Source organism: Xenopus laevis, chromosome 2L (assembly GCF_017654675.1).
Source record: "Xenopus laevis strain J_2021 chromosome 2L, Xenopus_laevis_v10.1, whole genome shotgun sequence".
In the NCBI taxonomy this organism is placed as follows: domain Eukaryota; kingdom Metazoa; phylum Chordata; class Amphibia; order Anura; family Pipidae; genus Xenopus; species Xenopus laevis.
Window position 1 is genome coordinate 148,073,410 of NC_054373.1, and position 18,741 is coordinate 148,092,150.

Here is an 18,741-nt window from a genome sequence, read left to right on the forward strand (position 1 = left end):
ATGTTCTTTTATCCTGTTGTACTTCCCACATATTGTTTCATGCAGTGCTGGCACTTTTATTCATAGACCACATTTAATGTTACTTGCCCGAGGCATTACTAGACAGGAATAGTGCTCATTAATAGACAGTATTTTTCCATTGCTGTCAGCAGATAATTCGTTGCCACTTTCAAGGATACTGTAGCTACCACACAAACATGTAGAGAAATGATATGCCTTTTAGCTGTTGTAGAAATGGATTACAACACTGCTTATATCAGGGTATTTTTCCTTTGTCAATGGTGAGATTTAATGACCATTTGGTATCTAAGGGTTGGGCACCACTTTATTTTGAAGGATCCGGCCAGTCTCTGGCTTCTTTTTATTTAAGCAAAATTATATTTTACATTCATATTTATACATGTTTCACATTCAGCTTTTTTTTTCCAGCTTTGCACATTCCTATTAACAGAAAGAAGCAATCGATATTCAATGATTCCCATTTTTATCCCACATTCCCTCCCTGCTGCCTTCCATTAAGCTGGATGACTGGGTATCAAAGGTACTGAATGCTGCTAATGCAGAGATGTCTGCCTAACTCCAGTTCTGCTCATCATGGCTCACCAATACCTTTAGCTCCATTACTCATCCAGCTCATCCTAAACAACCGGCAATCACTTCATAGTGTGAAGAAGAACTGAAGAAATAAGTGGCTTTAGCAGAAGGGAAGTGACTATCACACTATGCCCCCATAACATACTTTTGAGACCCTCTAAACATCTGTCCCAGAGTAACAACTGGAGTAGACTTATTAAAGGGATACTGTCATGGGAAAAAATGTTTTTTCAAAATGAATCAGTTAATAGTGCTGCTCCAGCAGAATTCTGCACTGAAATCCATTTCTCAAAAGAGCAAACAGATTTTTTTATATTCAATTTCGAAATCTGACGTGGGACTAGACATATTGTCAATTTCCCAGCTGCCCCAAATCATGTGACTTGCGCTCTGATAAACTTCAATCACTCTTTACTGCTGTACTGCAAGTTGGAGTGATATCACCCCCCTCCCTTTTCTCCCCCAGCAGCCTAACAAAAGAACAATGGGAAGGTAACCAGATAGCAGCTCCCTAACACAAGATAACAGCTGCCTGGTAGATCTAAGAACAACACTCAATAGTAAAAACCCATGTCTCACTGAGACACATTCAGTTACATTGAGAAAGAAAAACAGCAGCCTGCCAGAAAGCATTTCTCTCCTAAAGTGCAGGCACAAGTCACATGACCGGGGGCAGCTGGGAAACTGACAAAATGTGTTTTGAAAAAAACATGTTTTCAGATGACAGGATCCCTTTAAGCATCTACAATCTTACTACAGGTATAGGACCTGTTATCCAGAATGCTCGGGACCTGGTGTTTTCCGCATAAGGAGTTTTTCCGTAATTTGGATTTCCTACTAAAAATCATTTAATCATTAAATAAACCCAATAGGATTGTTGGCCTCCAATAAGAATAAAGTATATCTTAGCTGGGATCAAGTACAAGGTACTTTTTTATTACAGGTATGGGACCCGCTATCCAGAATGCACAGGACCTGGGGTTTTCTGGATAAGAGGTCTTTCTGTAATATGGATCTCCATACTAAAAAGTCATTTAAACATTAATTAAACCCTATAGGATTGTTTTGCATCCAATTAGGATTTATTATATCTTAGTTGTGATCAAGTACAAGATATTGTTCCATTACTACAGAGAAAAAGGAAATCATTAAAAAAAAATGTGATTATAACAGAGTCTCTGGGAGATGGCCTTTCAGTAATTCGGAACTTTCTGAATAACGTGTTTTCGGATAAAAGATCCAATAAGGGATGCATCGAATCCACTATTTGGGATTCATCAGAATCCCTGAATCCTTCATGAAAGATTCGACCGAATACCGAACTGAAGGGATGGGGATGGAAAAAGTGAAAAAAACTGTGTCATGTGATTTCCCACCTCAATTTGCATATGCAAATGAGGATTTGGTTCTGCCAGGCACAAGGATTCGGCCGATAAATTCTGCTGAAAAATGCCAAATTGTTGCCAAATCCCGAATCGTATCCCTAGATCCTATATCTGTATGGAATCATAAGGAAAAAAAAGAATTATTTTCTTAAAATGGATTCTGTGGAAGATTGCCTTCCTGTAATTCAGAGCGTTCTGTATAATGGGTTTCAGGTAATGGATCCCATACCTGTTCAATAGTCTAATGCATCATTAGCAGCAGAGGTTTTATAGTGCAAGGTCAGACTGAGCCAGCAAACCAGATAATTACATAACTATAGTAAATATCCAGCTAGCAGTCACAGAGCATCATGTCTGCTTATTAATGTCTAAAACATCATTATAGTTTGGACTATAAGTCAAGACTTGTGCTTATATTTTAGTTGTAGTCAATAACTTTTCTTGAATTTCCGGATGAGAGATGGAAGAACTCATCTGTATCATAGAGTCTATGTCCTAAAACAAAAAATGAGGCAGCAATTGCTGTATTTATGCAGCGTTTGGCTCTTAGTAATACACATCATCTCATTTCTTTGCCCATACTTCTTGTGCTTTTCCACTATGGATCTCCCACTGCTCTTCTTCCTTTTGCATGACATCACTGGGCACGTTATCTTTTAAATTCCATAACTGGTTATGAGTCAGTGCTGGTTCAATCTATGTGAGTAACAAGCGGCATGATGATTCCCGTTACATGGCAGGCACTCTACCAGTTCTTCACTGTTACTGCTTGAATGTGACATGAGCGTTCATATATGGAACTGTGTTTCACCTTACTGGATGAACTGATATATTAGGTCACAGCTTATATTTGCACCACGGCAACCAATAACAAAACACATTTTTAGGCAATCAGGGTCCCCTGTGACATTCCGATTAATAATAAATAATGATAATAAACAAGTGAATTCTTGGAGAGGCTTGAGAAGGATATTTTCTTTATATTTTTTCTATGGCTCGCTAGACACCCTCTTACTTACAACAAGCGTCAGCACCATGGGCAAACCCTCCACATGTTCCTATTTGACTTTGGAAGAAGCCTGTTTGTGCTCTTAGTTCATTTTCTACATACATTTTATAAATACAGAACTGAACTTATAACTGCAAGTTGGTCTGAAAATGAGGATAAAGCCTTTCAGCCAAATTCCTATTGGGTTCATTTGTTTTTATATTTTCCATAACCTGTTAGATATATATTCAATATGATATACATCAACAGACAAATGAGATATTCTTATTCTCACTGGAAGATTTGCTTGAATGTCACACTGTCCCTTCTCAATGTGCTGCCACTGTTAAAATACTCAACAACAAAAATGATTTTAAATCATTTTGTGCAACTGGGAATAATGCTGAGAGTTCTTAAGTGGAAACATTTTGCAAGGTCAAAGAAACCTCTGCATATTTCAGTTATTTCCTTCATAACATTTTTTGAAAGCAACAAGGTAGCTAGATTTATATATTATATGTATTACCCGTTACAGTGGCGGAACTACTGGGGGTGCAGGGGGGCCCGCAACCCCTCACGGCCCAATGGAGGTTCAGGTGCGCGCAAATCCGCAGCGACAATCTTTTCTGGAGGGGGCACACGCTGCACCCGGGCCAGATCGTTACAGTATTGACACGTTAAAGAGTATAATAACTGTAAAAATTGTGTCAAAGCAGCCTCCAAAATCACAAAATCTTGCTTAAAACTGAAAAATGCTATAGAGTGCTAACATGCATGCAGTATATTAAGGTGCACCAGCAATATAGAAACAGATAAATTATAGTATTTCTGAAAAACCCTTCCCCCCTGCACTGCACCAGTGCCCCCAAAATCTGCCTGTTGAAAATAAGCAGAGTAAAGGTGGCCATACACAATAAGATCCGCTCGTTTGGTAAGGTCACCAAATGCGTGGATCTTAACCTGATTTGTCCACCAAAGGCAGGGAGATATCAGGTTGATCCAATCGTTCGGTCCTAGTGCCAAACGATCGGATTACAACTAAGAAAAATTGGGCTCCGACGGGACAAGAACTGCATCAAGTAGCCAAAAAAAATCACCTGCCCGATCGATATCTGGACAATTTTTGGCCTGATATTGATTGGAGAGACCAGTCAGAATGCCCCCTACACGGGCAGATAAGCTGCTGAATTGGTCTAAAGGCCTGATATTGTCAGCTTTAATCTGCCCATGTATGGCCGCCGGAATGCAATGGGGTTGAATGGTGCCAATTTGCACAGATCTCCTAAGAGATCACCAACACTGAGGATGAACGGTTGAAATTGATCTAGACTTGGCTTTAACTGCACTAGCTGTGTCTGAATTCACCAGTAGATTCTGGTGGTGGAAACCTTCCAAAAATACTACCAAAAATACTACCATTTACTGCAATTAGTCATATCACAAGAAACAGGGTGAATTGCAACATGCCTTGTTCTAATTTGCTCCTTGTAATCTGAAGTGAAAATGTTTGCACTCTTAGAATGCAACGCAGAGTTGTATCTGTGCATTTGACATTGTTTCATACATTAGTGGCAGGACGTAGGTGACCCAAGTGTTCAATTGAATGTCCCTAGCTTGCCTGTCATTCAGAACTGCAAACTGGGGAGTGACATGGGACCCTGGGCAATGGGGGAGCCATAGCAGAAACCACTATATTGTTGATATAACCATTTGTTTAGTCCCTCCCTGCAACATTTATATACTGTATATATATATATATATATATATAACATCTTTATATAACATATACAACAGGGTATATGGGTGTGTATATGCCCCCTTTAAATCATTCTTAGGATTTAAGTTGTAATATGCCAATTACAGCCTGTTAAAACAGCTGTTCAGAGTCTGAACCTACACCATTCCTAAGAATGCCTTTTTCACTAACAATACTATCATCTAATTTGTTTCTCTCACCTATCATATTTGAGTTGAACATCGCTTTTATCTCTTTCCAGTTCTCTGTCTTCTGTATTCTTGTACACGTTGTTAGGCTGCCAGCCTGCAAGAAAAAAGGGTTTATTTGGTATGAAAGTCTCTTGGAGGGATAAAGGGTAATGCGATTTACAGCTCTGTTGCTTTGAAAATGAATCATTAATATGGTCAAATCCCACCATGACTTTCATAGCTGATTCTTTTGAGACAGTCCTGGCTTTCATTATTTTGCCAGTGCTGTTTTTTAAAGGAGAACTAAAGCTCAATAAACAGGGGCGGATTTATAAAGCGGGCCTAGGCCTGCTGTTATTTGTCGCCCCTGTACCCTCCCCTTTAATCGGAGAAATGGGGATTGGCGCCAGGAAGTTTAAAAAACTATTATGTCTCCTGCGCGTGCCCAGTGTTTCTGAACCAATGTGGGTGTGGTTGAGCAGCATGCCGCCCCCTAAAATCCTGCCACCCTAGGCCCAGGCCTTGTTGGCCTTTACACAAACCTGGGCCTGTCAATAAAGAATTAGAAATTATGCACCTTATATTTTATGTTTCTGTTCTATCTCCAGGCCAATAGACCCCATTCACACTTAAGATCTGTACCTCTGAATGCTCTCTCTAGCTCCCCAACATGGAACCTAGTCCAGGAAAATAATATGGGGACCTGTTTTCCCACCTGCAGTTAAAGGGTAACACTGCTTCTGCAGCAAAACATATTTTTACCAGTGTACAAAATACATACGTACAAAACCCTTTAATTTAGTTTGGCAAGATGCTTCCAACTTTCCTATACAGGGCCTGTTGGTAGATATTATTCTCATTCGGCATCAATATTTTATCCAACAGGTTGGCTCTTATATGCATGTGTTCTGGGAATTTACACAGGCCTTTTGGAAGTCTGTACATGGTGTTATAAACCAGAGGCAGACCATTATGGTTTAATGAATCATATGTTTTATATCTGTATAAAAAAAGTGCATCTTTGGCACCTCTGTGGGGGTGATGAGTCACCTTCAACTAGATGGTCAGAATAAAGGTGGCCATACACGGGCCGATAAAAGCTGCCGACAGACCGAGTCGGCAGCTTATTGGCCCGTGTATGGGGCCCCCCGATCGAGATCTGGCCGAAAGTCGGGCAGATCTTGATCAGATGGGACAAAAAATTCCGTCCGATCGCGGCCGCATCTGTTCGTTGATGCGGTCCCGCGATCCGACCGCCCATTACCATTCATTAGGATTCGATCGTTGGGCCCTAGGGCCCACGATCGGATCAGCCCGATATTGCCCACCTCAAGGTGGGCATATCGGGGAGAGACATCGTCAAACGAGCGGATCTCTCCGTGTATGGCCACCTTTGCATATAGTGATTGGTTGGCTAATTAGTCAAATGAGTTTGATGTAACTGCCTGATATGTAGCAGAATCATTGGTCCAGTTGGCCAGACACCCAAAAATTGCCCTTTGAGGCTACTGTTACAATTATTTTGCAAAATGAAAGCACTGAATTTCTTAGAAGAGATTGCAATATGTCACTTTTTTTGTGAATACATTATTGGATGGAGGGAATGAAAGAATCAAGAAATCCTGGCAATTGCCATTGTAGTAAAACCCTATCTATTGTTCTTGCTGTGCAGTACTGGATGGTTTTCATGCATGGTCTACACAATATTGTATGCTGCATATGGAGGGTCACCATGATGTATTTTGTTACAGTGATGAATTACATCATTAATTCTAAACGAAATCTTAGGTTAGGAAATAACATTTATTCTAAATCTGGGTCAATTTAAAGGCCGGTCATTGAAGGTCTATCTTATCACATCAGATTATCTGTCCCTCAGTAACAGTAAACTGAAATATATTTCTGTCAGTGCAAAAAGATTAGTATGTGACCTGTGTACATTTCAGCCCATCACCAACCGCGTTTGACTGGCATCCCCTGCTTGTGGCTTTTCGGCATCCAGACACTTCCCTGCTTGCATGTTGTATGGAGGGTTTAACACATGCACACGTTCTGTCAAGTTTTGTTCCCACATCTTTGTGATAAACATGTTGATCTAGCAGTTTTTGTTTAGAGCTTTGCTAATAATGATACAAAATTATCACCTTTTACTGTACTGTGAATTATGATCTGTGCTTTACTGCAACACTCATGATCTGTGAGTGTTTCCATGGACAATATTGTATATCTGACAGTTAAACATTATAGGGCTCATTTACAACCGCAAGTGCAGTGCCAGACAGACTTTGAAACTATTTGGTGCAACTGAGCAATTGCGTTAGATTCAATTCCCCATTGCGCTCCCAATTACGCTGGAATTTTGGGGAAAAAAACACTACATTGTGCTCTAAATTGCACTTTGCTAACTGAACTTGCCAACATAAATGAGCCCTTATATCTTAAAGTAATGGTTTCCCAGACCTTGTTATGAACGTGCTGCACTTCAATAAATAGTCCTCTCTGCCGTGCCAGATATAGTGGATCTGGGATTCTGAAATTAGATGTGGCCACTAGCTTAGTTCTCACCCCGGGGGGGTTAGTGATTGTTACCAAGATTTAATATCAATTCCAGACTCCACAGTGAGAGTTGGAACCTGCAGCCATACGTTAAGGCATAGGTCATAGACAACCTGCCTGTGTATATGAGATCATTTAAGAGGAACTTTCATAGCTGTAATATGTCAACTGCAGCAGACAAGCAAAAAATCTTTATTTTTTATTGATATATTCTTTTTTATACTGCAGACAACTTGATTGTGCTTGTGCAAATCAGTATAGATTCAGAATTAAACTAAAAACACTAATTTAATATAACACTTCTCACCTGGTTTCTATTTCTCCTGCTATCAGTATGGGACACATGCTTGACTTGATATATGCAGGAATATTAATATGTATTTTTGAAACTATCAAAGACTATTTTTGAAACTGAATAAACATAGACTAGAGCATTTTGTTTTATTGCAATGACAGTTGTGCTTTAAGCAATCTCTTTATAAGTATTACTGTAAATATTAACTGAACCCTATTGTAGCTGCTGATGGTCAGATATTGGCATTTCGGAATGAGACATTCAATCAGACCTTTCCATGCATTTATGCCTACTCTTCTGTCCTTGCTTTCTGAATGGTGTCACCAAGCTGGTTCGTGACAACGCAGATCTTCGCTGTGAGCTTCCTAAACTGGAAAAACGTCTTCGGGCTACGGCTGAGAGAGTTAAGGCCCTGGAGGGTGCACTGAAGGAGGCTAAGGAGGGAGCGATGAAAGACAAGAGGAGGTACCAACAAGAAGTCGATCGTATTAAGGAGGCTGTACGCTATAAGAACACAGTTAAACGCACACACACAGCACAGATTGGTAAGAAACAGAATTACTATACAGACTTCATGTATCAAATAGATTTTGATGTGATGTTTCTTAGCTTCCAAATTAGCTGATTAAAGGCCACTATATCATTAGAATGATGCTTGGTACCTGTGTTGGGATAGTGTTATGGTATCTCACTATAAAGACTATCCCCATATGTAATAAAAGTTTGGCTAGGAGCAGTAACCCACACAACCAATAAGATGCTTGCATTGAAACAGGTGACCAGTAAATTCTACCTGCAAATTGGTTGCTATGGGTTACTGTCCTTTATTACATAACCCATATATGTGTTAACGGTCAACTACAGTTCCTCAAAAAAGATGTCTTTATTTAAATTTTCTTATGGCTTATGCTGTTTCCATTGCCAGTAGCCCTATGTCACTTTACTTTTGAGACCCACAAACTAATTTTCTTTAACCCTTGTCAGGCCTTAGTTCCTTCAGGTCTTTGACATGAGCAGGGTGTCATTGGGCATTAGTAATTCTGCACTTTTCAATAAAAGAGCAACATTGATAAAAATACATTTGTTGCATGTATATATTAATATCCCTACTCCCTTCTATTGTCTTCCCTGTTCTTTGCAAAGCATCTCTGCATCTGTTAGCAGACTAATCTAAATTATAACTATTCCCAAGTGCCCAATATGATGTATTCTTATTGCAGCAAAGCCCATCCGGCCAGGACACTACCCTGTATCCTCACCCACCAACCCATACGGCATCCGGAATTCCGACTCAGTTAGTTATACCAACAACCTCTTTCAGAACTACCAAAATATGTACATCCGGGCAACCAGCCCAAGCAGTGAAACATTGTAAGTATACTTACATTTTAAAAATGGTTTCTTTATTCCTAAAATTGGCTTCATATTACCTCAAGCACATATAGCCACGCAGTTGTTGAGCGTAGCACACCATTAATGCTTGTGCAGTGTAAAGCCGGCCATACACAGGCAGATTTCTGTGGTTGTTTCACTTACCACCTGCCCTTTTCCTGATGCTTTTGTATTATTTTGTATTCATATTCTCATCCCTCCACCGGTGGTGTTTCTACCTCCCACCAAGAACCTTCCTAGTGTTCCCTCTCCCTGCCTCTGTCATCTCTCCTGTTATTTCCCATTTAAAGGAGAATTCAAGCCTAACATTAAAAAACCCCTACCCCCCTACCCTACATAGACCCCCCTCCCTCCCCCCCCCAGCCTAAGTGTTACCCCGGGCAAATGCCTCTAACGTTTTATTTTACCCTCGGTGCAGATTCAGGCCTTAGAGTTCATGGGCGCTATCTTCATTCGATTCAGTAATCTTCTGAATGAGACTGGCACTTCGACAATTTTCCTGAGTTTCGGCGCATGCGCAGTTGTCGTTTAACAGAAAATTGCTCCAACTGCGCATGTGCCGCTCCGCAGGTCTCATTCCGAAGATAAGAAGATGGCGCTTGTGAACTCTGATGCCTGAATCTGCACCGAGGGGTAAGTAAACCGTTTGAGGCATGTGCCCGGGGTAACACTTAGGGGGTTATGTATCAAGGTCCGAATATCCGTACCTCGAATAATTCGTAGTTTTTGGAGCAAAAAATAAAAACTACAAATTTTTCAAGATTTATTTAAGTCCAGTGGTCTAAAAACTGCGAATCTGAAACCCCGGCATCTAAAAGCTCTTGAGGTCCTGTATAAGTCAATGGGGAAGGTCCCAGTGTCTGCGCTGATGTCTGTACTGATATACGATGATTTTGGTGTTTCGGCACGAAAAACTTTGAAAAACTCAGAGAAAATCTTAGTTTTTGTGGAAAACTCCAAACAATTCTGAGTTTTCGGGGAAAGCTCTGAAGTTTGCCCGACCCTATTTTTTTTTCATAAATACGGTCCATTCGGGGATTCAGAGTTGCTTGAAGTTTGATATTAGAAACACTGAGATAAATTCGGAACTTGATAAATAACCCCCTTAGGCTGGGGGAAGGAGGGAGGGGGGGTCTATATAGGGTAGGGGTTTTGTAAAGTTAGGGTTGAATTCTCCTTTAATGACGGAGTCACAATGGAAATTCCTAATAGCATTAAACATATTCTTTAGAAATAACTACTGGCTTTAATGCCAAAAGACTGCCACCTTTATGTGTCTCTCTAGAAAACGTTCTAAAGGTTATCTATAATGCTAATTACATGAACATATGTTTTAAATGACATCAGTGAATCACATAAGGCAGGCTCTGTAAAGTCAGGTCAGCAATCAAACTTCAGTAAAATAAATCACTTAACTATGTAAATTCCAGCATTATTCCACTGCTGGATTAATGACACCCAAAAGGGCAGGTCAGTTGTGCTGTTGAAGGCAATCGGCAGTGAGTGAGAATCAGCTCATGCAACTAGATTGACTTTGGAACTGTTCTGATGCCTCCAGTGTTGATTGGCTCAGTGCAGGAAACACCCCCATATCGGAAAATTCCTGTCATGTAGCCACCTATAATAATAAAGATAGGAAACAAAACACAGATACAATGGAAACTTCTTATAAACATAGGGTGAGGTAAATAATTTGAACGCAATTAGCACGTGATAGATCATCCTTAAACTCGGTTTATAAGAGCTGGCACTGATAAAACAAAAACTTTATTACAGATGGAGCCTTTGTATAGAGTATTTTTAGTTGACTATCTCTCTTGTGCTATTTAGCTTTGCCAATCCATGTTCCAGCACACGGAGGAGCAATTCTTCCAGTGACAGCTTGCTTTCCTATCAGAAGATGAATGTGGATAATGGTAAGGACATTACAACACATTACCACGCTATGTGCTTTTAAAGGGACAGTAAATGCCTTTTTTCAACATTGGTTCAAGAAATAGGGCGTGTACTGAACATAACCTATTTTGTAATTAGGAAATATTTATGTTTTTGTTTTTTCTTACACTAAACAGAGCACAGAGAAACCAAAGTCCAACAAATCAGCAGTCCAATGAGAAGTCCTGTTTATAAATAATCAAGCACAGTTTACATTGCACACAACAGATGATCCCTGTAGAATACAATGGTGTTTTTTCTGTTATCTACTATGAGACCTGTGTGCCTTTTCTCCAGCTTGAATGGCTGCCTGAGAAGTGATTGCACCTCAGACTCTCCCTATGTGCCATTGCCCCTAAACATGAATACTGAATACTTATAAAAAGTCTAAACATAGCTCTAACATAGCTCTACCCCTGCATACTTCATTTACATCCCTAAGTAAACCAACACAGTGACAGCATAGTTACATACTGTAGTAAGGAGTTTGAAAAGAGACACACATCCATCAAGTTATAGTGATGAGCAAAAGTTTTCCCGCAAAAATGACGCCCATGGGCATGAGAAAAATTTGTTGCATGTCCATAGACTTCAATGCATTTCAGCAAATTTGTTTAGTAAATTTTTGAGGAAACGGGTCAGATTCGCCCATCGCTAGTTATAACTGTAGACTTGTGATTTGTTTTTGCACACTGATTCATTTGCTTTTATATAACTGATGTTTGGGTTATCTGTTTACACCCACAGGAAATGCTACAGATATCAATGATAACAGGTAAGCAGCATAATGTTTTCTATTTAATGTCAAATGTAACAAATATAGTCCCAAAGTATATTCTCTGTTATAATGTGTTTTCTTTTTAACAACCCTTTAGGGCAGAGACAAACGTGGAGATTCGGGGAGATTAGTTGCCCAGCGACAAATCGACTCTTCTTCGGGCGACCAGGGGCGCGCCGCCAATGAGGCGAGCTGAGACGCTCGCCTCAGGCGGCAACGCCGGAGCGGTTTCCAGGGGCGGCAAAAAGCCCCTCCTGCACCTTTAAGAGCCGAATTTCCGGTTTTTAAACCGGAAATTCGGCCTTACGAATGCGAGAGAGCGCAATTGCGCTCTCCGCATTAGTGTTCCTGCCTCCCCTCCCGACAGGTAAGTCGGCGAGGGGGGGCGGCATTGCAGGAGCGGTCTCAGGCGGCCCTAAGGTACGAATCGGCGCTGCGGGCGACTAATCACCCCTTCCTGCCGGCCAGAATCGAAATCGCCGGCGGGATGGCACTCGGAGCGCTTCATTTTTGGAACTTTGGAAAACCAAACACTCCGAGTGCCATCCCGCTGGCTAGAATCTAAATCTTCGGCAGTTTGGGGAACAATAGCTAATTTGTCGCCGGGCGATTGAATCTTCACGTGTCACTGCCCTTAACAGTGCTACATTTGCTCCCAATCCCAATAAATCTCACCATCTTTACAATGCAAACTGCTTTTTCGTCATTTCGACACTTCGCCGAGGAGATAGACTCTGGCGCAACTTTGCACTCTAACGCCAGGTGAATTTTCGCTCTGGCGAAAGAGCATAACTACGCAAATTCACTTCGTTTTTTACTGACCGTTACCTCTATCGTCAGACTTGCCTTCGCCACCTCAGACCAGGCGAAGTGCAATAGAGTAAAGAGTAGATAGGAGTTCCTCAAAAAAAAAGTTTTTCAAAGTCCCAAAAAACGCTGGCGTCTTTTCCTTTTTACAGGGTGAAAAAGATAAAAAAAAAAATTTTGGGGTGCCCTCCTTCCCCCCTACATTTGATAACATATGGCATCTAAACTAAACTGTGGGCACATGTGTAGGGCAATATAACACCTCTATATAATTTTATTAAGGTTCCCTGGCATTGTGTAGTGTAATGTAGTTGCTGCAGCATATAGGTCCATTGAACTTTAACTGCATGCCGTATGCTAATTAGCCAACGCTAGCATAACTTCGAACTGCTGAGCGTATTATCGCTACTGTAACTTCGCCAGCGTTCGGTACCCTGTGCGCAACTTCGGATCTTCGTGAATTAGCGTTGTCCAGGTGAATTTACGCCAAATTATGGCAAAGTGTTGCAATGTGCACAAAGCCAGCGCTGGCGAATTTTCGCCGGTTAATGAATTTGCCCCATAGTCTACTTTTCATTTTATGCTCTTAAAAATTCTATACAAATTTCCTAACTCATGGCACCTTAACTATACAGTGGGCACATGTGTAGGGCAAAAACATTTTATTTGCTGTTTTGAAGGTTTCCCAGGCTTGTGTAGTGCTGCTACATATACCTCCATTGTAACTTCAATTTGGCGCCGTATGCAAATTAACCATCGCTAGCATAACTTTGCTTTGCGAATTAACGCTAGTGCAACTTCACAACCTTACGCTTCCCCTGAGCGCAACTTCGGATTTTAGTGAATTTGCATAGCGCTGGCGAAAATACGGCTGGCGAAGTGCGGCAAAGCGCGACGAAGCGGACGCTGGCGCAACAACGAATCTTAGTGAATGTCCCACTTAGAATGGCCAATTGTAAGCAACTTTTTAAACAAGGAAAAGTTGTGCTCACCACTAATTTATAAACCATTAAACCAATGAGAGAGATTGTTTGTCCATATATTGCAATATACAGCATTGAAGCTGGCCACCTTAAATATATTTTTTTATTTTTTAAATGATTTGCCTTTTTTTCTGACTCTTTCCAGATTTCAAATGGGGATCTCTGATTCCATCTAAAAAAATCAATGCTCTGTAAGGCTACTTTGTTATTGCTACTTTATATTACAGGTATGGGATCTGTTATCCAGAAACCCATTATCCAAAAAGCTTTGAATTAAGGAAAGGTCATTCCCATATATGTATTTTATCTGAATAAAACTAATTTTTTACAATAATTTCCTTTTTCTCTGTTATAATAAAACAGTAGCTTGTACTTGATCCAAAAGAAGGTAGAATTAATCCTTGTTGGAAGCAAAACCAGCCTATTGGGTTTATTTAATGTTTACATGATTTTCTAGTAGACTTAAGGTATGAAGATCCAAATTACGGAAATATCCCTTACAGTATCTGGAAAACCCAGGGTCCCAGGCATTCTCGATAACAAGTCTCATACCTGTACTCATGTTTCCATTCAGGCCCACTGCTATTCATATTTCAGTCTCTTATTCAAATATATGATATATGGTTGTTAGGCTAATTTGGACCCTAGCAAACTGGAAAGCTGCTGAATAAAAAGATAAATGACCATAAATAAAAACAATTGCAAATTGTCTCATAATATCACTCTTTATATCATACTATGGGGTATATTTATCAAAGAGTGAAGTTAATAGTGAAATTCCGCCACTTTACATTCATTTCTATGGGATTTTTTTATAGGCGTATTTATCAAAGGGTGAACTTTCACTTTCACCCATTGATAAATACGCCTTTCAAAATCCCATTGAAATGAATTGAGAGCTGCGGAATTTCACTCTAGTGGCGGAACTTCACTCTTTGATAAATTCACCCCTAAAAGTTAACTCAAAGGTAAACAACCCCTTTTACATCATGTGACTTTAGGTCACGTTATTAAGGGGATAAAAACTTTCTTTCACCCTTCAGTTCCTTAATTTGTATATTAATCCGGATGAGTCCATCCTAAAAGATTTGGGGTCATTGGAATCCTGGAAACAGGGATTTGGTGCATCCATGATATTTAAAAAATATATCCTGTATGGCTGTAGTGAATAATGTACCCCCTGTTGTAAAATATAAGGATTTCATAAGTAACCAAGGACTGACCTGTAGAGGCCGTCGGTCTTGTGCTTTTATGTGGTCATGGAACTCCAAGGTGACTTCTAATATCCTCATATTTTTACAATAGGGGTTACATTATTTATTATATATAAATAAGTTTCAGTCTGTGACAGATTACATCACTAAGCACGTTTATAAGGATAGAATTTACAGAATATTCATGGCTCTTGCATATTATAACAATATATCATATAACAGGATTTTTTTTTTTTACAAGACTAGAGTACAGTGCAAACAAACCTCTTTTATATTCAGTATATCTAGAAGGAAGTATTTTACTCTGCAGTTTTTGCATTGTTTCAAGACAATATTTATATTTCTCTGCAGAAGTGATTTGCCATGTGGCTGTGAAGCTGATGATCAGACCAAGTTGTTCCCTCTTCATCAGGAAACAGCAGCCAGCTAATAACTCAGTAAAAAGATATCTCCTATGATGTGCACTTTCAGGTAATACCCTCTTCTCAACCCATTTAAATGGCCAACCAAAATTTGTCAAAGTTGGAAATGTGCATGGAAGTAACCAGTACCACTCTCCCATACCCAACACTACGGGGCACATTTACTATTGGTCGAATATCGAGGGTTAATTAACCCTCAATATTCGACCCTCGAAGTAAAATCCTTCGACTACGAATATCGAAGTCAAAGGATTTACCGCAAATGCTTCGATCGAACGATCGAAGTAAAAAACTATTTGAAGGATTTTAATCCATCAATATGGGGACCTTCCCCATAGGCTAACATTGATGCTCGGTAGCTTTTAGGTGGCGAAGTAGGTGGTCGAAGTTTTTCTTAAAGAGACAGTACTTCGACTATCGAATGGTTGAACAGCCGATCGATTGAACAGATCGTTCGATTCGAAGTCATAGTCGAAGGTCAAAGTAGCCAATTCGATGGTCGAAGTAGCCAAAAAAATACTTCGAAATTCACAGTATTTTTTATTCAAATCCTTCACTCGAGCTAAGTAAATGTGCCCCTACTAGTACAGGACATAGGGACAAAATCTTTAAGGAGAAGAAGGTGTTTCAAACAAACATTTCTAAAGGTGTTTCTTTAATGGAAAATTGGAAAAAGATTTCTGTCATACAGCAGTAAAAGATGGGTAGATCTAGGACACTACATCAGTAGGCCACCCAATAAAAGTAATAAAACCTTTATTTATGACACAATCATCTCCACAAACCTGAGGGACTGGTCTGATCTAGTGAGTTTTTTACATTTAGTTTCCTAGTGTTTCTTTTCAAACAATTACATTACCACTGTCAATATGTAATTATAGTTTGTCACATATAGTGAAATATTGTCTCCTGACAATATTTCTGACAAAGTCATCAGTTTTGTGACCAAAAAAAGTAGATCTTCATAGTTCCCTAATGTGATCCAATCATGATACCTTGGGCCAAAATATCAGATGAGCCTGATTACCAATTGACTGGCCAGCTCTGGTAAAGATCCCCTCCTTTGGCAACCTTGTGTGCACCATCTTAAGGTTTAAAATATAACTCTGTAGCCTTGAAACATGCCATAAATAATGGATCCTAAAAACTGTTAGACTTGACATCATTGGCAATTACTGTAGGTCCCCATGGTGACAACCAGAAACATTTTTCCCACAGATAAAAGCTATTTCTTTGTATTTTAACATTTGATCTTAAAGGACAAGGAATAGCATTTTACAATTAGGGTGCCAAAAGTTAGGCACTCCCAAGTGACTATTTTTACTTACCTGACATTCTGGGCCGGGGTTTTTATTGCCAGCATCGTGGAGAGATCCTCTTCCTGCTTCATCGGCTTTCAAATTTCCTAGGGCAGACACATGTGCAGTACATCGAAATAGCGAGCTTTTTCGTTAAAGTCCAGCTTTCCGCTCTACTGTGCATGCGCTACTGCAAGAAGACCCGAAGAAGCAGGAAGAGGATTTCTCCATGTTGGTCGCTAAAAGAACCCTGGGCCGGGGCAGTTTTCTGCTGATAGAAGCGCCGGCGGAGGTGTCAGGTAAGTAAAAGTAGTCACTTGGGGATTATTAACTTTTGGCACCCCCAAATGTAAAATACTATTCCTTCTCATTGAACAATAGCAAAAGCAGCTCCAGCCGTAGGGCATAAATAGTGGTTGTAGCTAATACAAGGTGAGGTCAGTTAACCATTCCATCCAGATGAGATTCCATATAGAGTCATGTAGAGGTTCTCCTTCCTCCTCTCAGACATGCTCATCTCTTGGATGTTGTTGTTCTTCTGTATCTTGTGATTTTATTAGTTCTCACTGGTCAGGCCCGGACTGGCAATCTGTGGGTTCTGGCAAATGCCAGAGGGACTGCTGCAAGGTGCCATAGACAGAACCGATTTATTGGGGGTTGCTTGGTCCTCTTTGTGGGCTGTTTGGGTCTCTATGTACCTGAAATGCCAGGGCTTATTTTGATTCCCAGTCCAGACCTGTCACTGGTCTTCCTGTATGAAAAAGCATTAACAATAATAATAATAATTCACATCTCTCTGCTTCCTCTTTCCTTTCTTTACTTCCAGTTTCCAATGAGGCTGAAGCTTGTACCCAGCATGCTGCAAGTTAGCTTTTTGTGGCCTCTGCTGCCAACTATTACCTTCCCTGTATAACTCAGTGTCTTTCTACTGTGCTCTGTTTATGTACTGTATATTAACAGCTGCTAATGTTTATTCTATACCTTTGCAATGTACTTGATTATGTATTCACTCTGTCCTATTGAAGTTACTTATGGTATATCTGTCAAATCCCACACCTTGTATCATTTACCTGGGGGTTAGTGATGTACCACTGTGAAGGTGGAATAGTAAGGGAACTCAAAACAATGATATTTCAAAGCAGTATTTGTGACATTATATTGGCATTTGTAAGTCTGAGGCATTGAATCCCTTACAAAGGGGAAACACACAGGGTGGATATGTTATCTGTCTTTATAGTGTATGTTCTTTAATAATAACAATGGTTGTATATATTTTCATGTGGATGAAATAAAAAGCCAAAATGAATTTCAGATGCAAAACTGTTACAGTAATAGAAGCGTCAATGGATGTCTATGGAGAATGCCTCTCATATGGCAGCTCCATCACGCATCACATTATACAAAGCAGCCGTGAGTAAAGATAGGGTATATTTTGTCTTACAATGGCAACCTGTAGCTTTCCTTTATACAGTAGATATTAAAACTCTAGTGTGCGTTTATACAAAGATAGGTAGAAAAACACATGATATGTACATATACAATTCTCTTACCTACAAGCGCTGGTAATGCATTATTTCTGTTAAATGCAGAATGAAGTCATTTTGCTGGAATTGTCATTTATAAGTTGCAAATTCACTCTGTAGAATGATGGTAATTTCACTGAGTATTTTAAAGTACTGCTTTTTTTCAGTGAAATCAATAAATATATCAAGCAAAGCCTTTCTATAGCCATACAAAACCTAAAAATATCACAGAGCTATGATGGCTGCCAGGGAGGAGTCTGACAGTTGCGGGAAAAACACAAACACTTTAGTATAATGCTATCTGCAATAGTCACTGAAATCCTGATGTAAAAACTTTCATTTATGGCAAAATGGGAACAATAAAGAATCTTTTCATTTTATTAATTCCTGTGTGTGTGTGCATGTATCTATATACAGTATCTGAGGGAAAAAATCTCATAAATGTTACTTTTTTTGGGTGCCTCACTGCTGTGGTGGGGTCTCAACATTTTTTACCCATGTGCCACATTCAAATGTAAAAAGAGCAACACAAGCATAAAAAAAGTCCCTGGGAATGCCAAATAAGGGCTGTGATTGGCTGTTTGGTAGCCCATATGTGGACTGACAGCCTATAGTACACTCTATTTGGCAGTACACTTAGGGGCA

The 18,741-nt window shown here is 39.9% G+C and overlaps 1 protein-coding gene across 4 annotated transcripts in view; it reads left to right on the forward strand.

Annotated features, from left to right (window-relative positions):
* LOC108708589 (kinesin heavy chain) overlaps positions 1 to 18,480 on the forward strand; it is an 80,625-nt gene extending 62,145 nt beyond the window's left edge. For 3 of the 4 annotated variants that reach the window (XM_041582540.1, XM_041582538.1, XM_041582539.1), the window contains exons 24-30: positions 521 to 541; positions 8,073 to 8,289; positions 8,965 to 9,115; positions 10,967 to 11,052; positions 11,819 to 11,846; positions 15,205 to 15,324; positions 17,400 to 18,480. In XM_041582540.1, the coding sequence (XP_041438474.1) occupies positions 521 to 541; positions 8,073 to 8,289; positions 8,965 to 9,115; positions 10,967 to 11,052; positions 11,819 to 11,846; positions 15,205 to 15,283 (582 nt within the window). In that variant the 3' untranslated portion in view covers positions 15,284 to 15,324; positions 17,400 to 18,480. The remainder of the gene's footprint in view (positions 1 to 520; positions 542 to 8,072; positions 8,290 to 8,964; positions 9,116 to 10,966; positions 11,053 to 11,818; positions 11,847 to 15,204; positions 15,325 to 17,399) is intronic. The other variant, XM_018247466.2, reaches the window with a different exon arrangement.
* Positions 18,481 to 18,741: the final 261 nt, after the last annotated feature.